General features: G+C 51.3%; 1 protein-coding gene across 1 annotated transcript in view; it reads right to left on the bottom strand.

Annotated features, from left to right (window-relative positions):
• The window catches only part of SLC38A10 (solute carrier family 38 member 10), a 41,698-nt gene that overhangs the window by 8,587 nt on the left and 11,955 nt on the right, over positions 1-21,156 (bottom strand). The window contains 7 exon segments of the mRNA XM_009897977.2: positions 150-317; positions 7,288-7,441; positions 13,982-14,088; positions 14,224-14,335; positions 16,208-16,390; positions 17,179-17,281; positions 20,560-20,684. Of these exon segments, the coding sequence (XP_009896279.2) occupies positions 150-317; positions 7,288-7,441; positions 13,982-14,088; positions 14,224-14,335; positions 16,208-16,390; positions 17,179-17,281; positions 20,560-20,684 (952 nt within the window).

Genomic DNA, 21,156 nt, shown 5'->3' with positions numbered 1-21,156 from the left:
TTCCTCACCAGGGGGCTGCATTCCTAATGAGCCTTGAGAGCATCAAACACTAAACTGCCTTCAGTCCATGAGGTAACAAGCAGAAATCTTCATCTGAAATAGTCCTCCCAGCTCCAAAGCTGGCAGCCTTTCCCCAGGTTCCTCCTTACCTTGATCAGGACGGTCCAGCTGCACTTTCTCCTCCGGTTTTCCTCTTTCCTCCTCTCTCTTGGGTACCTCCATGGGCACCTTAATTTGCGGCTGCTCCATCTCCTTCTCCTCCAGCAGCTTCGGTTTGTCACGGCCATCCTCTGCCTGCTCCACTGCCGGCTTCTGGTCTGAAAAGGCAGGATGGTTAATTGCAGCAGGTTACGCACGGCTGCACCGTGGCTCCACCGGCAGGATCAAGGCAATTGCTTTGTCTGCCACAACCCCCTTCAGCGACACAAGCCAGCAGCTATTTCCCCTCCAGCCTCACCAAGCAGCGGATGGGGCTTTTGTTCCAGGGTCTCCTGTTTGTTTTCCCTACGGTGGCTTTTTATGGAGCTTTTATTTAAATGGCAGAGAAGACCAGGCTAGGCAGACAGGCAGGGCTGGGATGGAGCTGGCTGCCACTGCGAGCCCATGCCGGCAGATGGTAGCATCCACCCGGCTCCCTGCGCTGGACCCCCAGAGCACCAGCAGAAACTGAGGTGGGGTCCAGCTGCAGCTCCCCCCCCACCCCATCACCCGCCCGCGCTGTCTGCGTGCTGCAAAGCAGCTCAACCCCCCTTTCCTTTATATTTTTGTTCTCCTTTCTGTGCTTTGAACATTGCAAAGAGGACAGGCAGGAAGGCGGAGAGCTGTAGGACCCTGCAGGAGGCAGGAAAGATTAAACAGGCATTAGGGGAAACTCCCAAGGGAGAGAGGGGACTCCCCCAGCTCTCCTGCAAGGAGGTGGGATGTTTCTGGAAAACACATCCCAGTCAGACCAGTTACAGGGTTCAGCACTGGAGTAACCACGTGGAATTCGTGGCCCATCCCACAGGATGGGAACGGTCCCTTCCGACCCCAGGGTGGCAGAAGACAACCCACGCAGCTCAAACAGGGAGTGAACTCTTCCTTAGAAGAGCAGCAGAGGAGGAAATCTAATTGTTTCCCAGCACTGAAGTTGTTCTGCAGAATTTTTTTTTCCCCCCACCCAACAAACTCTGGAGCAGAAAACAAAACAAAACAAAACAAGAGTCTATCTTCTGTAACCAAAAAAAAGAAAAAAGAAATAAAATAATTCCCAACTCTTCCCCCCATTTGCCCTCCCCCACACAATTTCCTTTGGGGAGTTAATTCTATAAACATCTTTCAATTTTCTCCTCCCCCTCTGCAGGGCTGGTGTGATTTATTACAAGATGAACTCATGGGAAAGAAGAGACTGCCACAACTTCAGCTGCGTGGGCCTTACCCAAGATGGGAGGAGGGGGGGGGAGAAACAAGCAAATAAGTACAAAATCCTGGCCCAGAGGGATCCATGCTAGAAGGACCCAACACCAATCAGAAACCTGGACTCCAGAGCTCCCAATTGAAGGGATGTGTGCTGGAGCTGGCCGGCTGTCCAAAGTTCCTTTGGTTGGGGAATGATGGTGGGAGGGGGAAAGGCCTCAGATTTTCTGAGAAATTCAAGTCTAGTACCCAAGGGTCCTTCTCTCCATTGAGGGACTTCCCAGGGTTCAGCAAGTCAGGACAGGACACTCCTCCTTTCAGCAGGGTTAAAAAAAAAAGGGGGGCTGCAGGAACCAGTGCCCAGCCCTGGATGGGAGCCCTGGGAAGCATGAGGCTGAGGCCAGGCAGGGGAGTGCTCGGCCTGGCTGCGGATGTTCCCAGCTAAATCCTGGCCTCACAGCAAAAAATTATTTACTGTATTGGAGGAAAAGTTTGTCATTAATTGCTTCATGAAGGCGGGAGATGGCTGCACTTGGAGAAGACTGCAGCACATCTGAAACCAGAGGATCCAGGGAACGGCAACGTGGGCAGAGCAGTTCCCACGGCAGAAGGGAAGGACGACCTAGAAGGGAAGGATGACCCAAGGCAGCCGTGCAGTGAGATGATGTTCAAGAGGGGAAATAAAAAAGGAAGAGGGGGAGAAGCTTTCCATGCAAGTGGGAAATGGAGGAGTTAAAACCACAACTACCGCAGCAAGGTTTAGCCAGAGGAGCCTGCAGCAGGTGAAACCCCCCAGGACACAAGTGAGGGGGCTGGGGACGGCCCCAGTGCTGGGAGAAGCATCCATCATAAATCCAGCAGCTGAGGCATGCGCTGCAAACAATGCAAGGAAGAGACCAAAACGCAAACAAAACAAACAAAAAAGAAAGAAAGAAAGAAAAGGCTCCACACCATAATAAGACAAAAGTTGCCTCTGAGCTGTCATTTGCTCAGCAGGAAACAAAATTAAGTTCATCATCAGGGCGTGAATTAACGACCTCTCACGCTGCATGGAAATCTATACGGGGCTGTATGCGGTTTGCAGAGCAGAGTCCTGCTCAGGATGTGTAATAATCGCTCGAGCTGTCTAGTCGCCCTCCAGGTCCCTTTGGAGAGCAGTACAGTAATGCTGCGCCTCTTAATGTTTTATGAGCGGCGTTGGACTTTACAGGCAAGAGCTGCGAGGCTGTAAAAGCTTTTTGGCTGACGACAAGAGAAGCTGGGTGTTAGGCAGCACCAGGAGGGGGGCTGGCTTTGCCTCGGCGGGTCCTGCCGGGCTGCCCCAGCTCGCGAGGCTCGTCAGCAGCTCCACTCACACTTGGCGCGGGACAGCGGAGGGGAGCCAGGGCTCTCTGCAACTGATTTGTGTGTGTGCGTGCACGCGTGTGTCTGTTGTGGTTTGCCAACAGCCTCTCCAAGCTGCAATAAAATTTCATGATTAGCAACCTAAAAGCTTCCCTTCCCCCCCCAGCTCCCCGCTCCTGGTTTGGATAGCAGCAGTGGTCCCAGAAAGGCACTAAATCCCCCCTCACACGGTTTTCCTATCGTGCTGGCCCACCGCAGCAATGACTGCGGCCAAACACAGTGTCCACACACCCTGTTCTTGGCCAAGGCAGAGAGACTTGTCCTGCTACGCTCCCCACACTGCACCAAGGGGAATACAGCGAAGTGGCCCAGGGACACTGCAGGGAGCTCAGAGACAAACCACCCTCTCTGTAATGCTGAGCACCACCCAAAGCATCAGCCCAGGGCTGACAAGAAACACAAGATCAGGATCCAGCTCCAGACTCACGGAAATTGTTTCAGAGCAGCGAAACGGAACAGGATCCACAAGCTCGTGCTAAGGAAAATGAAGCAGAAGGATGGGGGCAAACGGTTGCCCTCAAACGTGCCGAGCAGGGACAAGCCGTCCCTGGGGAGCCCCGTGCAGCCCCCCCGCCCCAGCTGCGCCTCCAGGACTGCTCCCCACCCCCCCCACACCCTCCGCCCAAAACGGTGACAGATTTCACAAGGTTATCGAATGGCATCACTGAAATTAGTTCACAGTTGTCTCCTGACGCACCAGCAGTAAAAACGAACCCAAATTACAAGAGGCTGATAGTTCCTTTTCTGTGTCACAGGCACTATTAAAAGCTCACTCGCACAAAGCACCAGGGAGAGCTGCAGCAGAGTCAAGCTGTTCCTGCCGCGATTAGGAGCTGTGGATAATCCACGTCTCACACATGTTCGGGGCTGCTCTGGCTAATAACACCGGCAGGGGACACAGCCTGTGGCCAAGGCAGGTCTCCTTTTCGGGGGGCAAACAGGCAGGGACAGAGGAGCCATTGGCATCGTGCCCCGCAGCCAGCCAAGAAGCCAACCGCAGAGCTAAGTTTCGCCCAAGCCCACGTAACACAGCCCACGACACCCAGGAGGACACAAGTGGGATGGATGGATGGAGAAGGGTCCCCGGCATGGGGGCTGCCCAGAGCGGCGGGGCAAGAGTGATCTTGCACCAGGAGAGTCAATCAGGTCTTTGTTACCCCACATTGCACAACACCAGGGAGAGGAAAAAAAGAAGCAGCCAACGATCAAGTAAGGAGCTGAAAAATATTACAAAATCTTAATCCACCCCATGAGACCCTCTAGGGTGCTTTCAAATATAGAGAGAAATTGCCTAATTAGCTTTTTTTTTTTTTTTTTCCCCTTTTTCTTCCCTCCCCCCCCTACTTTTTTTTTAACTGGATAATTGCCTTCATGAGCTTTCACAGGCAGCTTAGCAACCTTTTAACGTCCGTGCGCGCGCCGCGTGGAGCGGCAGAACGTTTCTGAAAGGGGTTTTATACCTTTCCAGAAGAGCTGCTGACAGTAAACCTCAAGCAATACAGGCAAGGGGCTGTAATGGGCACTTGGGTGTCGTTAGTAAAAACACTATTCAGAGTTCGCTGGTCAATACGTGTGCACATAAAAGGGCAATGTTCTAATATTCATAATCCCAGGGCCCACAGGGCAGGGTTTTAATGAAAGTCTGTACAGTTCTGGTCTCCGAAACATCAAAGAGGCCAATAAAACTCCTCTCACATGCTGACAGGCAAAAGTCAGACAGTGAAGGCAGGGCTGGGAAAAGGCCCCATGCACCACCACCACCACCCCCGCCTCGGGTCCGCCTTGGCCAGGCAGCTCCCAGCTTGGGGGGAAAAAAGGGGGCACGGAGACTCCCTCTGCCCACAGAAGGGGCCTGAGCACCCAGCGTTGATGCCCAGGGAGAAGCTGTGTGCTCCTGCTAAAGCCCCGTGCGAGGAATACAAACCAGATGTGCCCTCACCCAGGTGATGTGGGGCAGCCCGCATCCTGTGCGCCCCTCCAATGACAGGATGCAGCTGCTGTGGTGTTTTCCAGGCTGCAGGCTCCTGCCTCTGCAAAACAAGCTGGGCGAGGATGGGGCGGGGGGGGAGAGACAAGTTGTGGGGGAAGAAGGGCACTATTTAACGCCTCTCATTGCTAGTCAAGCCGACATCCTGTGCAGGCACAGGGAGGCACAGATCCAAGGTTCACAGCAGCAGCTCTGCTGGGGCAGCCCCACATCCACCAGCCGCTGTGCAAGGTCACAGAAGCACCAAATCCCAGCATGCTGGGGGTTGGAAAGGATCTCTGGAGATCATCCAGTCCAACCTCCTGCTAAAGCAGTCACCCAGAGCAAGCTGCCCAGGATCACAGACGGGTTTGGAATCCCTCCAGAGAAGGAGACTCCATAAGCTCCCTGGGCAGCTTACTCCAGGGCTCCAGTACCCTCACCGGAAAGAATTTTTCCCTCGTGTTCAGATGGAACCTCCTGGGTTCCACTTTGTGTCCTTTGCTCCTTGTTGTGTTACTGGGCACCACAGTAAGGAGCATGACTCCATTCTCTTCACCTTTGTCTTTTAGCTATTGATCAGCATTGATGAGATCCCCTCTCGTCTTACCTTCTCTAAGCTAAAGAGCCCCAGCTCTCTCAGCCTTTCCCAATTGGAGAGTCCCCTCATCTTTATAGCCTCCATTGGACTCTCCCCAGTAGTTTCCCATCTCTGTTGAACTGGGGAGTCCCACAACTGGACACAATACTCCAGTAACCTCAGTGGGGCAAAGTGGAGGGGAGGAAAACTTCCCTTGACCTGCTGGACACACTCTTCCTAATGCACCCTAAGAGGAAGTCCTTGGTCCTACTTCCTCTGCTCAGCTCCATCTCGCTTCCCTCTCCCAGGAAATGGAACTCCCAGGCCAGGCTCCACTCCCCAGGGCAGAGCCAGCAGCCTCCTGCTACAAAAGGAACCATGCAGGACCTGGCAGGCAGCTGAGCTTTTCCTGGGCAGATGTGTGTGAGGAGCTGCACAGCTCCTCCCTGGGAAGTTTACAAACCAAGAGCAGTAAAACAGCCTTCCTCGCAGGCAGGACTGTTTCACCCAGCAGCAAGCACCAGGCAATAAGGGCTAATGCTGACAAACCGTGGGCACACACAGTGGGTACAGGAGGGCAACCAAGGAGTCGCTGTGCCAGGCAACGTTTAGAGGCAGGCATCCTACTCTGCCACTCTGGTTCAAGCCAAGAAGCAGCAGAGAAGAGATTCAGCAAACTCCAGCGGACACCATCTTTTATGAGACTATGTTATTTTCCCAGTCACAGGGACACGTGTCATTAGCAACTCCTCCTGAAAGGAGCAGCTGTTCTTTGGCCATTACTGCTCCAAAATTAACCAAGATGGAAGAATTCAATTGCATCCCTGCTCCTGGCCCTGCTGAGTGCGCTTGATGAAGGGATCGAGAGCATCTTTTGATCAGAGTTCATGGGCATCCCAGTGCCTGAGAAGGGGTGAAGAACCCAAGAGCACAAATGCCTAAAACCCCACCACTGCCAGGGATGGAGCACCTCCAGAGTGAATGTTATCAACGGCAGCACCGGTGTCTCAGAGATGCTCAAAGCTGCTCTGCAGGAACATGGCCAGCAGGGAGGATAATCTGCAGAAGACACAGCCCCTTTCTCCCTTCCGTTCTCAGTCTCTGTGAGGATATTTCAAGGCCCCCAAAGAATTAAAAGAAAAAAAAGGCAGGAGCAGAAGCAAAGAAAAATAAAAGAAAGGAACAGGAGACAGGCAGAGATGAGGGGCAGCATGGGGTCAGGCGACACCTGCTAGCGATGGCCTCGCCTGGCGAGCCTGCAGCTGGGGACGGGAGGGAGCAGCCATAATTCCATCAACAGCCACAGTAAACAAATAATAAATAACGGGAACCAGTAAACAAAGCTGAGGCATAATCACAGCCTTTGTCAGAGCTAAAACCCAATCCAAATTTATACCCACACAACCCACCCCACCCCCAAAAAGAAAGAGTCAGTGCCCATAAATTTACATACCTTGGAGTGCAATGAATGGCTGCTTATTGGGAGGGTGGACAATGAGCTGGCAGAGATGGTGAAAGCAGCCCTGTTTGGCCACTCACACCGCTCATACAGGTGGCCAGCATGGAGTCAGCACTGGGCTGTGCTCACAGAGCTGTGTTTATTAGCCTGAACGAGAAGAATTGTGTTCCGTCCTTACAAGGGACCTCGGCACCACATCCTACCTTTCCTTTCCCTTCCTAACAGAGGAACTCCCACAGAGTACCTCTCCAGGGCTGTACCAGGCTTTTCCAGAGGGTAAAGGCACAGCCTTTCTTGGGTGAAGTTCCCTTCCTTAGGAAAAAGTCCCCCCTCCCCTGGGAAAAAGTCTCCAAGAAGCTGCAAGGATGCCCAGAGCTGTCTGGAAATAACCCTGTTTCCACCACAGTTTAAAATAAAAATTCTGCCCCCCAAGAGGTGGAGCTGGGAGAAGTGCTAGGAAGCACAACTCAAGCAGACACATACCTGGGATTTTGATAGAATCTGGGTCTATTCTGTTCTCCTCTCGGTCCAGGTGCTCCATGTCCACCACATCAGTCTTGACAGGGGTGTCCTCTGCTGCAGACAGGGTGGTGTATGTACTGATCACCAGTATCCCCAAGCCAATCCACAGGATCATCTGCACAACATGCCAGAGCTCCAGTTAGCACAGCAAAACAAGCAGAACTGCTCTGTAGAGCATTCTTCATGCAAACAGTGTCTCCAAACCATTCAAAGCTCAGTGCAACTATACACAAGTCAGCAAGAGTCAGAGGACAGAAATTTAACAGGAAAAAAAAACCCCAAACCAGTACCTTTTGGCTGAGGTTTGTATTTGGGTGTAGGCAAACCGATGAGTTTGAGAGGCTGGAAGCTGTTGAAAAGTTGACTCCTGGATCAGAAGGGCTCAAAAGCGAGTGGACAGGATATAAAGACAGAAAAATGCACGTGGCAGACGTGAGTCCAGCTGCAAAGACTCATTTCCAGCAGCTAGAACACCATAGAATCAGGCCTAGACAAAACCAGAGGTGCCTGACCTGTTTACAGCCTAGAATGGTTTCCAGGGGGGTGTTAAAACATTCTTGTTTTTGAAAGCAAGAATAAGGTGCCTACAGACAAGGCCTGGCAGCCAGTGTTCAAGAGACTGATCCGGAATAACTCTGATTTCCAGGAGGCTGGAACCAAAGAGAATAAAAAATAGAAAGAATATGGATCCTGCAGAGGGAGTTTCCCTAGCTCAAAAGTGACCACACACAAAAAAAGAACATTTCTACGGCTTGTTAACTCATGATGAAGTGATCAAAAAGGATCTAATTCCACATGAGCCCTAAAAAAGGATTACAAAACTCTCTGCACAAGCCCAAAGTATCTCTGAGAGCATCAGCATCTCACAGGGCAACTCAAGAAGGAGAAGCAAGATGATGTGCAGCAGCAGCACCAGGGGCAGAGGAATACCTGCTGTGCTGGGTGCCAGTGCTGCCAAATGCCTGCCTGCTCCTGCAGACAGGAGCAGAACCAGCTCAAAGAGCTGAGCCGGTGGACTGCCAGCCTGCAATGCTGGCTGGGGAGATCCAAGTAAACTCTAATATATTGTTTTTTACCTAGTTAATCATTGCAATTGTCACAGTAAGAGGTTCCCTTGCAACCTGTTTTGCATGTCAATGCATCAACAATGCTGTGAACAACGGGCAGGAGAAAACCAGCAAGAGTTTGTGGTGCAGGAAGCAGGGAAAGCAGCAGCACCCTCTGCTAGAAACCCGACTCTCCCCACAAACTCCTTTTCACAATGGACCATGGAAGCAACAGGAATCATCATATGCAAACCAGAAAACACCTCTGCAGCGCTGGGAAGCTGAAGGCTTGCAGCAAATTGGTATTTATGATGCAGTAATTCCCTCCTCTCTGTCTTTTTTGAGTTTAAGTACATTCTACTCTCCAAAACTCCAGGATCTGGCTTATTCCGCAGCTCCACAGCCAGAAGCAAGGGATCCAAGACGATGCTGCAAACTGCATCTTCTCTTTGCACCTCACAAGCACCCCACACAATGCTCAGAACCTGCTTCTCCACTTTTGCCAGTCCACACTCCTGCTACAGGTGTGCTGGCTGCTGGGGCAGAGGCCACCATGTCTTCTACCACATGCCTACCAAGAACAACTCACTCTGCATGCTTCAGGAGGCAGTTGTATGAAAGTCTCAAGCTACAAAGGAAACCTGCTGCTATGGTGCATAATCTTGCTGCTCTCCAGCAGGAACCAGACAAGCTGCCCAGCCCCTTCTCAGAGCAGTGCAATTCCCAGAGTACTGGTGATGCTGGCTTGGGCTGTGATATCAGCTCATGAGAGGAAAACATCCCATGAGACTCAGCCTCTTCCCCCCCAAATCCTCACCCAGGGGCGTTTACATCACAAGTCACAAAAAGCACAACTAAAGGACACTGCTCAGTGGGAGGGAAAGCAGGAAAGGCCACAGGGGAGCACTTCTACAACTGGAGGCTGCCAGAGGAAGAAAACTGAAAATAAAAGGGAGAAGTGAAATTGAAAGGAGGAGTTAAACCATTGGCATCCCCAGGAGAGAGAGGAGAGGCTGACTCTTTCCTTCCTCATGCTGAGAAGAGATAGCCCCAAAACTCAGGCAAGTGTGGTCAGAACCTTGGGCCAGGAGACCCTGTTCCTAGCACAGACCTGCAGACAGACACCTTCAGAAGGGAAAACAGCTGGCAGGACACAAAGCAGCTCTGGACAAGGGGCAAGCAGCATGGCCAGGGAGCAGAGGGCAGACCTTCGAGACACTGCAAAGGAAACAGAAGTAAAGGCTGCTCCCTGCCTTGCGGGTGCACAAAGAGCAGATATCCTGCCACCAGGCACGGGCCAAGAGCGGAGTCAGCAGGTCCCTGCGCTGCTGCCCTCGGCTTGGACCTCAGCCACTTCCTCCCCTCACACAATCTACAGCCCCAGCAGAAATGCACTTGGAACCTGGAAGGTTGTTCTGGCATCTTCCAGAAACAACAGCAGAGAGGAAGAACGTTTCCATAAAGAGGATCTATTCTGGTGCCACAGGAACTAGGAGCAATGTGGGAGAGAGAAGGCAACTGTAGGAAATGGCTAAAAACACAAAATGTTTTTTAAAGCTTAGTGGGGAGTCACAGGCTTGCCTGAGTTAGATTCAAATCTCTTTGACTGGTTAACGTTTGGAGTTCATCTGTGAGCTTCCCAGAGCAGCAGTTATGGGCACACACAAACAGTCCATGGGCTGGGCTGTCCAGGAACCAGAAGCTGCCCCTCACTTTCAGCTTCCTGCTGTCCTCCTCACCTACCCCAGCAGCAACTGCAGACCAGAATAAAGTGGTCCACAATTCAGCTTAACTCCATGGATACTTCTGACATGGAAAATCACTCAAGGGACCATAAAGGCTGATCTGGCAATGGAGGGAGAAGGAATCTGGGGTGCAAGGACCTGGTGGCATGAGGAACCAAACACAGGCGGAAGAGCCACCTACCCACAACGTGTCCAGATGGAGAGCTGAGAATCACAGAACAGTTTGGGTTGGAAGGGACCTTCAGAGGTCATTTAGTCCAACCACCTGAGACCATGGAGCAAGGAAAGGGACAACACTGCAGAGAAGTTACAAGCCAGTGTCTTGTCCCACAGGAATGATCTCCCCCACACCTCTGAAACGTGAACCTGCTGAGAGCAGAGACCCTCTCTAGAAGCACCTCTCAACACAAAGACAGCCAGAGGATACACAAACCCCTCTGGCTGCAGCCTCTTCCACCAGGCAGGTCAGCAAGGCAAGGACCAGACTCCTGAGGGGAGCTCTCTCAGCACAGACAGGAACCCAGGAGAGGAAGTCTATGCTGCCACTTCCTCTGCCGGCTGCTATCCCTCGGCCGTGCTTCCTCCCACAAGATAACCTGAACTTTGCACATTAGCGTCCTGAGCTCAGACCACCTCCTCCAACCACACCTGAGCCATCAGCAGGAAGCAAACATACTGCATGTGTGTAGGGTGACGACATCCTCCAGAGCATGGCTGTTTTGGACACGGAGCACTTGGAAGGACAGAGTCATGGTGAAGGAATGCAGAGCCCTGGTCACTGCTGGGTTCCTCTGCTGTGCTGTGACAGAGGCTCTGTGTTGGGAGGGCCAGAGCCACCAAAAGCACCTGTGGTGAGGGGTGCTGGCTGCCCTGCTAACGTGGGAGGGCAGAGGGGAATCTCTTTTTCCATCCACACAGGAGCAAGACCGAAGGGTCATTTCCTGACCTCAAGGAGGCTCTACGCAGCTCCTCTTCCCCAACTGGGACAACAGCAACTCCGGCCTCCCTAGGAGGGGCCTCTCAGACAGGCTTGTGTCAACACTGGGAAGCCAACACCTTCCTGTTAGAAGTCAAACACTCTGTTTACAGACCTTAACGTGACCTTCAGCAGCACTCTGCCAAACCTCACTCTGTGCCTCCTATCAAGGATCCCAGAGGGCAGCAGGACACAGACCTGCAACCTTTACAGGAACCCACTTGAAGCTTAACCACAAGAAAGGGGATGGTCTCCCCAGTTCATTTGCAGTGCTGCACACATGACTTGAGCTTTTTCACTGCTCTGTTACCTGATTGTCTTTCCAGCCTGGCAAGCCTTTCAAAACCAAGCAACAGAATGCCAGAATCTCAGTATGGTGGGGGTTGCAAGGGTCTTCTGGAGACCATCCAGTCCAACATCCCTTGCTCAAGCAGGGTCACCCACAGCAGGCTGACCAGGATAACAATGTCCAGGCAGGTTTGGAATTTCTCCAGTAAAGGAGACTCCACAACCTCTCTGAGCAGCCTGCTCTAGGGCTCTAGCATCCTCGCAGCAAAGGAGTTTCTCCTTATGTTCAGGTGGAACCTCCTTGTTGCCTCTTGTCCTGTCTCTGGGCACCAATTGAAAGAGTTTGGCCTCATCCTCTTGACCTTTGTCCTTTAGCTATTGATCAGCATTGAGAAGATCCCCTCTCAGTCTTCTCTTCCCCAGGCTTAACAGCCACAGATCTCAGCCTTTCCTCACACGAGATACTCCAGTCCTCATCTTCATAGAACCCACCCAAGTTCAAGCTGCTGTTCCAGCCCCAGCCAGTGATAATTAACAACTCAGTTGGCAGAAGTCACCAGTGCTCTTCACTGGCCAGCAAACACCTGGGACAGCCCATAGCCCTCCATTTGGAACCATCTTCCCCACTTCTCATGCAATTTCCCCATTTGCAACCTCAGCTTGCACCATCTTCCCAGATCAGTAAATCCAAACCTCCTACCCCACCAACCCCATAAGATGCCCAAGACAGGCCCTTGCTGGATGTCTGAGGTGGCACAGTAAAAGCAGCCAGTTCTCAACAGCACTGCAAAAGTCAAGATAACTCAGGCAGAGGAAAAGCGGGCATTGAGAAGGTCTGCTGTTTTGGAAGAAAACTAAGGATGATGGAGGGAAGGAGAACATTGTTTAGACAGGGAAAAGCAGGGAGAGACAGTTATGCCCAGGGCTGGCTCCTTCTCCTCCTTGACTGCCACTTTTCACAGGAGCATGTTTTGATGGAGTGGAGAGCCTGATCAAAGGAAAGCAGGAATGAAGGAGGAGACCAAAGAAGGAGCTTCAGGGAAAGAATAAATGAGTCTTTGCTGAAGACCTGGAGGAATGAAGAGAGGGTGGGCCCCAAATTCAGCTCCAGTGGTGGAGGTGGGGAGGTGCTCAGCAGCCTAGTGCTGTTCTGAAGGCAGGTGTGCCCTCACTGCAGCGCTTCAGAGCATCGGTCAAAGCAAGTATGCAAACCTGACAGACAATGGATCATTCAAGAGAAGGCTGGACAGCTTGCTACCAGCCCCTTGAAACACCAGGGTAACCTGGGGGCTGATGCTTTAGATAAGCCCTTATTCCTTTGTGGGGATTTCTGTGGGACAAACATCTTCACCGGCTTGTGACCAGCGTTTCAGGTCAAGCATTGTGAGGGCCCCAATGTTCAACCCCAGGCAGCTGACAGTCGCCTCTGGGCAGCCAGTCTCAGAGCTCAGCACATCCTAAGTGCAGTTTTGAGGCACTGCAGAGAAACATTCTGGCTCAGCCAGAATAGAAAGCAATTCTTGAAAGTGCTCTTTGTTTCCCTGAAGGAAAAAAAAAAAATTCAGGCTGGCATTCAGACTCCTGCTTGGGGTTTCAGTCAAAGAAGTTAGGACCAAAGTGTCAGAATTCAGAGTGAAAGCTCGCAAAGTTGGACTATTTCCTTGTGTCAGAGAATGCACAGAGAAAAAGAAAATACACCCTACTTAAAAACTTCATGTACATTTGCAAACCCACAAGTCATTAAACACAGCAAAAGCCATTAGCTCTGTAGGACCCACAAAAATGTGGTGTTCTCCCCCTGCTGACTCCGCACTTTGCCGAGAAACTTCCTCCCAGCCCAGCACTGTCGTGACTGGTCATGCTGGGGCACAGCCTGCTAAAAGGCACTGGATCAAGTTATTGTTAGGAAAAAACAAAACACATTAATTTCAGCCCTACAAAAGCCCACTATTTGCTGCAGCAGCGAAACTGAGCCCAGCAAAGAGCCACTTTGTTTTAGTCCCTGAGGAGGCCAATTCAAATTGGAGCAAGGGGGGAAAAAGCTAAACTACTAACAGCCTCTGAACGACCCTGATCTCTCAAAAATCAGTTCCTGAAGCAACACCTCTATGTGTGTGTTCCTTTTTTTATTATTATTTTGGTTGAAACCAGAAAGCTGAGGGTCAGCAGCAAGAACCACATCGCTGAGAAATGGTGTTTATTTTACCCAGCCCAGGCAGGTTGGGATGGAAGGCCTGTTAAGGTTTTATAGATTGCCTGGATTTCCCCATCCTGTGGATACAGAACCTGAAGGCAGACTGGAAGCAGCATTTTATGCACCAAATGAATGCTTCACTTGCTGCTGGAGGGACAAAAAGAACCGGTGTTCCAGCATGGGGCAGGCCACGCACTGGGCCACACCACCTCCTCTGCTGCGGTCTCCATACCCGTAAGCAATGCCGCTCAGAGCAGCCAACCAGAACAGCTCCCACCTGTACTGGGTGGACTGGAGTGGGAAGCTGGAGGGAGGTGCTGAGCAATTTCTCTGCTGCAGCCAAATTAACTATGTTCCCAGGCTCTGCAGAGGGCTTAGGGGAATGTCAAGCAGCATCAGCACTGACCTGTGAACAAAGCGCATTCTTGTGGATCTTCTTGTAAATAAGAGCTGGGCAGATAAAACAAATGAGGCTTCCCATCGTAGCACCTGTCAGGCCCAGGACTGTTTCCACTGGCAAAGAAGAAGAGAAGTCAGCAAAGGCCCCTTCCAGGGCTGTGAGAGCAGCAGCTCTTGGTGGCTGCCTGAACCTCCAGGGAAATAAAAGAGACCACAGAAAATAGCCCTTGCCCCCAATGCCTCACTCACCATTTGGGATCATGATGCCTCCTACCATGGTTCCAAACACAACAGCCAGCGTCAGAGCTTTGAACCGAAGTGGGGGCATGTAACCCCCAGCAGCAAAGGTGCCATCTTTTTGCTGGAAGAGAAAGGGCAGGAGTGGGAGAAGGAGTTTAGCTCCTGCATCACAACCCCACAGTTACCAAGTAATTTCCCCAGCAAGCTCCAGCAGCTTCATCACCTCCATACTATGGTCTCACAGAGGTGAATGCTGGGCAGGGGGCAGCTAGATATGGTTGAGCAGTTTGAATATGTAACTGCACTTGAACCTTAAAACCAAGAGTGATGAAGGGCACAGTGCCAAAGCTGCTGTTTCCATCCTGCCCCACATGTGAACTGTGCAGCTGTATCCCAGTCCCTGTGCCAGCGCCGCAGCCACCCAGCCTCGGCAAACAGCCCCAAGGCCAACAGCATGAGAAAGAAGCACAGCTGAGGAGGCAGAGCGGTCACAGGGGCAGAGTTCTGGCTTGGTGTCCCCCAACACCTCCAGGGGGAACGTCAGGGCCACCTTATGCCACAATCAGCTCCTCTGACCTGATAGAAGACACACCAACTAGTGGCAGAGAGGAGGATCGGTGCTGCTGGGGAGCTGCTGATCCTGGAGAGTTTCCAGGTACCCTCCACTTCCCATCCCATCCCCACCCTCCAAGCAGGAGGACCCAGCAAATCCTCAGGCCCTGGAGAACCAGCAGGTCCCTGCTCTCCCGGCTGCACAGATGGGAGAGGAAAGCAAGGCGACATGTTCAGAGCCCAAAGAGCAAGGAGCCAAGCCCAGGCGAGAACCAGAGACTTCCTGAGCGCTTCCAGTGCTCACTCCTCTGCACCCGCTGGCTTTCTCCGATCGTCTTCCCTCATCCTCAGGCCCTCTCGACGTGAGAAAAGAGCCGGGGGCTTCTCACAGGCAGAAGTGGCAGGATTTAGAGCTATAAATTGCTCAAGTTTTATTTCCTGCCCTAAGAGGTTTCTATTTATGCAGATACACAAAGGCCTCAGAACATTCCCACAATCTCTTACTGTTATTTACTGAATACCATCGGCATGCTTAGTGCCGTACAATACACAGAGGAGAACACGCTACTGCCACAAGGGACTTACAGTCTAAATCAGACAGACCAACTATAGTCACAAAGACTGTCTGAAGATCTGACCCTGGGAAAGGTGAACGTGTGGGAGAAGGCTCTGTTCCACCGCACGCTTCTGCACCAGCCCGGCACCAACAGCCAGGGCAAGCACTGGAGGAAAGGGGCAGCTGAGCCCGCAGGGGAGAAGGCTGCTCAAGGGACTCGTAACAGAGGTGCAAGGATGAGAATAATGATAAAAGAGCAGAAATGAGCAGACACACACAGAAGCAAGAAGAAAAGAGGCTGGGCTAGGCTCTGAGGCCAGGAACAGAAGCTTGAGCTAAATGCAGAGTTGGCCAGCAAAAGGATGCCAGCTGGAGCAGCAGGAAATAAGGAGGCTCCTCTGTTTCCAAAAGCACATTTTTCTCTTTCCGAGGGGGGGAGAACTGCCTCGGTCTGAACTGTGTAACACTTCTGCACCACAGCCGAAATCCCCAGCGGAGCAGGGAAGTGGCAGCCATGGGACTTGGGGAGCAGCAGAGCAATAGCTGGCTTCAGGCTGGCAACTCCAGCACCCCTGCCCACGAAATTCTTCTGCAGAGAGGACAAGAACCTCAGAGTACGAGGGATTAACCCTTCTGCAGAGCAGAGCCACAAGCCTCTTGCTGCACCATTACCACACCAGGCGCTTATGATTTCACTGCGAGTTGCAGGTTTGTCCCTCTGGGTAGCCCAGTACCTACCACCGGTCAGAAACACCCAGGTGTTTCCAGAGTCTAGCAGAACCAAGGCACATTTGTAGCCCAGGTGTGCAGCCAGCAGCAGAAACCAAAGTCACAGCAGCCTTTCCAAAAGCACATTTCAAAGGCAGCCACACAAGAGGATCTTACCTGCTGCTCAAAGAGAAGCGTGTTCAGAGCCTGTCTGCACGGGAGAATCATCATGGGAAACCCCACGGCTACCGACATCATGAATCCCACTCGAATCATCTCCGTTACCAGGTTGGAGGGGAAGTTCATGAGGACGTTCCCAGCAATGGCTTCAGTGTAGCTCACGTAGCCAAAGAAGCCAACCTAGGCAGCAGGAGCAGAGGTCAGCAGGGGGCAGATGACAACAAAGCACATTTTCACATCTGCTCTTCACAAAAGAGTGGAGGGCAGCAACCTCCCATGAACTGGCACCAGCCAGCCAAAGAGGGAGTGTGGGGCCACCTCCACAGGCAACCTGCCAGCAGGCCCAGCTGCAGCCCCCCTAAAAGCTGAGGCAGGCAGTTAATGAGCAGTGAAACCTTCCTAACAGCAGAGGCAAGTTTCTCACCAAATCCAGGGGGTTTCCACAGAGGGCTTTGCAGCGAAGGGATGTTGCCACTGCTTGTGGCACAGAGCTGCCACATTATGCTTGCTGCTAGGCACAGGGACTGGCCTCTTCCAACAGCCTAGCTCACAGGGCAAGGCTCTCCTCAGGAATTATTAACTTGGTTTTATTAACTGGTGCTTTATGAGGCATAACTTCCTTCACATCTTTCCAATTCCAACAGGCTGAAAGAAGCTCTCCGAACCTCTGGGCAGCATATCCAGCTCTAGGCTAAGCCCTGGAAGGCAGGCACATGGAAGAGCTGGGTCTCCACTCTGCCCCTGCCCAAGGAAGTGTGCCATGCTGAAAATTTGAACTCTCTAAATGCCTCCTGCACTGCCTGGTTCATCATCTCCCATCTCGTTTTGCTTTCAGCAAATGAAGTCATTATCTTTCAGAATAAATACAGATAAGCAGAAACCAGCCCCAGCTGAAGATAAATCATTATCCCTGCTGCCCCTTCAGAGCACAGCTTCTGGCAAGGAAAGAGAAGGGGGAAGTTTCTTACCGTGATATAAAAGGTGGTGACCACGTTTAAGGAAGAAGCAAATATGGAGCTCATGATTTTAACAGATGGCTCATCCAAGCTATCATAGGTAGGCAAGACCTGACTGTAGAAAAAGGTAAATTATTTAAGGAAACCTTCTGCAGAGAGAGAGGGGAGAAAAAAAAAATAATAAAAATCCAACTCCAGCACGTTCTCTGCCTCAGCCCAGCAGCAAAGAATCCCTGACACCTTCCCCCTACGGAGCATAAACACTCGCTGCTATTCCACAATTTAGATTGCTAATGCCAAGAGATTTCAGAACACTCATAACTTTTAAGTGTTGCAAAAATATTCCTGCTCTCCCCACCCCACCACGTGGAGCTGAACGTGTGATGTAAACATTTTGGTTCAAAAAGTGTTGCAAAATGAATGACCGTTTGTTCCAGTGAAACACCAGTGGCACCAGGCCAGGCAGAGCATTGGAGATTATTGTTCTTGGAGCTCTCCGTGCTGATAATTAAAGCAACGCAGTGTTTACAGAGTAGAAGCAGGAAGAAGGTTAGAGCATCAGCACTGTCAAAAAGAAAAGTTAAACAAACAAAACTAAATGCAGCGCCTGTCATATTTCAGCACTGCTGCTGGAGCTGGGTTCATAGAAAGCTGGGAGAGCCAATTACATGGGATTTGGGGTATTTACAGACTTGGAAAGCTTGTGGAATGTACTTTTTGACATCAGGTGAATATTTTAGCAACTCATTAACCTCTTGTTACTTTAACTCAAGTGGCTACATCCTGGCTTCCTGTTACTGAAGTAACTCAGAAGAAGCCAGGGTGGAAGCACCCGGCTAGATGGGAAAGGGGTATCCCCAGCTCCAGTGGGCAGAAAGCCATTAGCAGAAAGTGTGTCAGAGCTGAGGCCGAGCAGAAAAATCCCTAACACTTAATCCCTTAACATCAGGCAGTTCTGAACAAAGGCAGCTGAGCACATGGGCTCACAGGAACCTGTCAGGGTCTGCAAACGCAGCACCGTGACAGCCATGTATTGGCAGAGAGCGAGGAGGAGATCAGCGTCCTCAGTATCTCCATTTTGGATTCCTCCCTGCCCTCAACACACTGAGCTCCTCCTGATCAACTGACTACACCCCAGACTTCATGAGGGCAAAGGCCTAGCTGAGCATCCAGGCCCAGAAGGAAGAAAAGAGGAGGGAGACAGAGAGGCTCTGCAGTGTGTAGGATGGCACAGCCAAGCCAGGTTTGTGTCACTGCAGGACCAGCAGCAGTGACACAGACCAAAGTGCCAAAGCCCAGATACACCCAGGCCTCCTGCAATCACCTAATGGCACCTGATGGGTCAGTTCAGGTTTGGAGGACCAGTACAGCATTGCCCAATCCACCATGACACACTCCTGACCACCATCACCTCTTAAGGCAGAGCAAGAGGACAAGAGGCATGCCATGTCCTGACACGCCTGGGGTTTATTTTTAAGCACAATGACTGGATTGAAGGCTAGCAAAGGATCAGGGATCTTTCCTTGCTCTATCTGTTACACTGCACCTCAAAGAGGGCACAAGCAGGTGGTTCCTCCTGAGCAAAGAGCAGGCAAGTCAGCACAAGCATTGAGGGCAGCCTCAGAGATAACAGCCTTGCTTCAAAGACGGGCAGAGCTACCACAGAGCGTCTGTTCCTTGCTGTGGGCATCACCTCCTATGGGCACCCTGAGAACAGTACCCACAGGGAACCGACGCTTTGCAGAGGCAACAAACAACATCTCAACCCTTACTATCCCTGTGAATCTAGCATTTCTGCATCCATCTACACCAGAACAGCCACCTCTAGAAATGAGAAGTTTTCTCCTGGAAAACTCTGCTGAATCCTCTTTAATTAGAAAGTCCAGGATTTTGACTGAGATCATGCAAGGTGGCTGCAGCAGAGGTAATCCCAGAGTCTTCACACTCCTGGCTCTCAGCTCCACAGCAAATTTCCAGGCTGCACCACTGGAGAGGAGTGACCTACTTTGCAACTTCGGTAACAGGACAGCTTTGGAAGAGCAAAGGGTATTGAACTCCCAAGTAAAGCAGGGTCAAGTTTTTCAAGCTGGAATAACAGTGTATTTATTTGTCCTTACTGAAGGAAAAACTGAGTTCTGCATTACGCTAGAATTATTTATTGGTTACAAATTCAGAGGTTAGCAAAATTCAACCTATCCAGCTGAGAATAAAGTGCTTATAAAGACTGCCTGGGCAGAGGCCAGTGTATTGCCCTGATGCTTGAGAAAAAAAGTGTAGCTTTTAGGTCCAGCTTGCCACATAAGGGCTGTAATGGAGCCTATATTTAGGTACACACAGGCTGGTCCAGACCAAACAGTTTCCCTGCGTTTCCAAATCCCAGCAAAATTGTGCTGGGTACTGTGTGGCTACCCTAAGGGGAAAAAATTGGAATTTAAAAAACTCTAAAGTGTTAACAAGGTAAAGCTGTAAAAGACTCCAATTCCCTTTGCCAGTTGTAATGGAGACATTAAACAGTAAGACTGGAGCGTGTTCGAGTAGGAACCGAGCTGCCAAGAGCGCCGATATGTGGAAAATGATGATTTGGATCTTGCGGGTGGGTGTAAACACAGCAGTCTGAACAAATTTTATCTGTCGCATTCATTTGCTGTTGGCATGCTACCCATTTGCTAGAGCTACAGGGGGGGAAAGCCCAGCTCTGCCAGCCTTCCAAATGAGGATGGTCTTTTCCGTGTCCACGTTTGGATTTACACTTCTATTTCAAGCCAGTTGCTGCTCTGGCCAGGCACGTATTTGCTCACTTGCCATTTTGGTGCAGAAGGTAACGCTGCTAGACACGAGAAAATGACCTGGTCTGGTCCCTCCCCGCGCCAAGGGAAACCCTCACTGAAAGCAGGTAAGTGGAAACATGCAGACAAGCCTCCAAAGTCAACGACTGTGAGATCCTCTGAGCGTTCTCACCGAATCTTGGGGAGGCAGGGAGCAGCCGGCGGTGTATGCTGCTCTGTGGGGGGCCCTGAGGCCACGAGGCAACGCAGCCCCCGCTGCCTTCCCTGGCACTAAATCATTCCCTTCCAGAAACAGGGGCAATTCATCACTTCTGCAGCTGTACCAGAAGCAGCGTGCCTTCTGCTGAGGATCTGTTTGGCCCAAAGGATCTCCTGTTGCTCAGGTACAGTAACTTCCAAGTGAAATATAACTCCCTCCCCCCACCTAGGTAACAAAAGGGTCACAGCTGAACCAGACGCCGTACTTCAGTGAGCTGCAAAGTGTTGTGATTAAAATAAAATAGGAAACCAGATGGTACCCATCCCTTGCAGATCCTCCTGACCCTCTGCCCTCACAGAAACTCATTGTGCACCACAACTGCCAGAGGCAGGGGTGGTGGGTACTTACGACTGGCAGGCAAAAGACATGCCAAAGATGGGGATGCAGCGAAAAATGCCCTCCCAGCGGGTGTAGCTCACTCGCTGCAGCCACTGCCCACTGAAGAGGCCATGCTTGAAGGACGAAAGCACAATCTGCAGCCAAGAGAAAGCAAAAGGGTTAAGATTCGACCCAAAACAGCTTTGTGGCTTCCAGCGATGCCGGTGCTGGGATAAAAGGCAGTGTGTGGCAGCTCTGCAAGGAACAGCTTATGCTGCCCACCACCACCTGACCGCCATTAGTCAAACTCCCCAGCTCCCCACCCCACCCACACACTTGATTAAAGCTCCCAGCAACCTCCAAGAGCCCCTTGCCACTGAGGACCCCAAGGTGTACTTTAAAAGATCTATGACATTCCCCCCTTGTTTGACACCATCAGACATGCCATCCTGCACCAGGGTGAAACTATTTCCATTTAACTGGGAGAATTATCCTTCCCAGCAATTTCTTTTGCATTCTTTTAAACACCTTTTTAAACCCAAACAGGAAGCAACATTTGCCTTGGGAGAATCCTGTTCAGCAAAGAGAGAAAAAGGTCCCTATAAGAGGCTCCCACCTGCACACTGC

This window comes from Dryobates pubescens, chromosome 20 (assembly GCF_014839835.1).
Source record: "Dryobates pubescens isolate bDryPub1 chromosome 20, bDryPub1.pri, whole genome shotgun sequence".
NCBI classification, from domain to species: domain Eukaryota; kingdom Metazoa; phylum Chordata; class Aves; order Piciformes; family Picidae; genus Dryobates; species Dryobates pubescens.
Note: the sequence above shows the minus strand (reverse complement) of the source record. Positions and strands in the feature narration are given on the sequence as shown.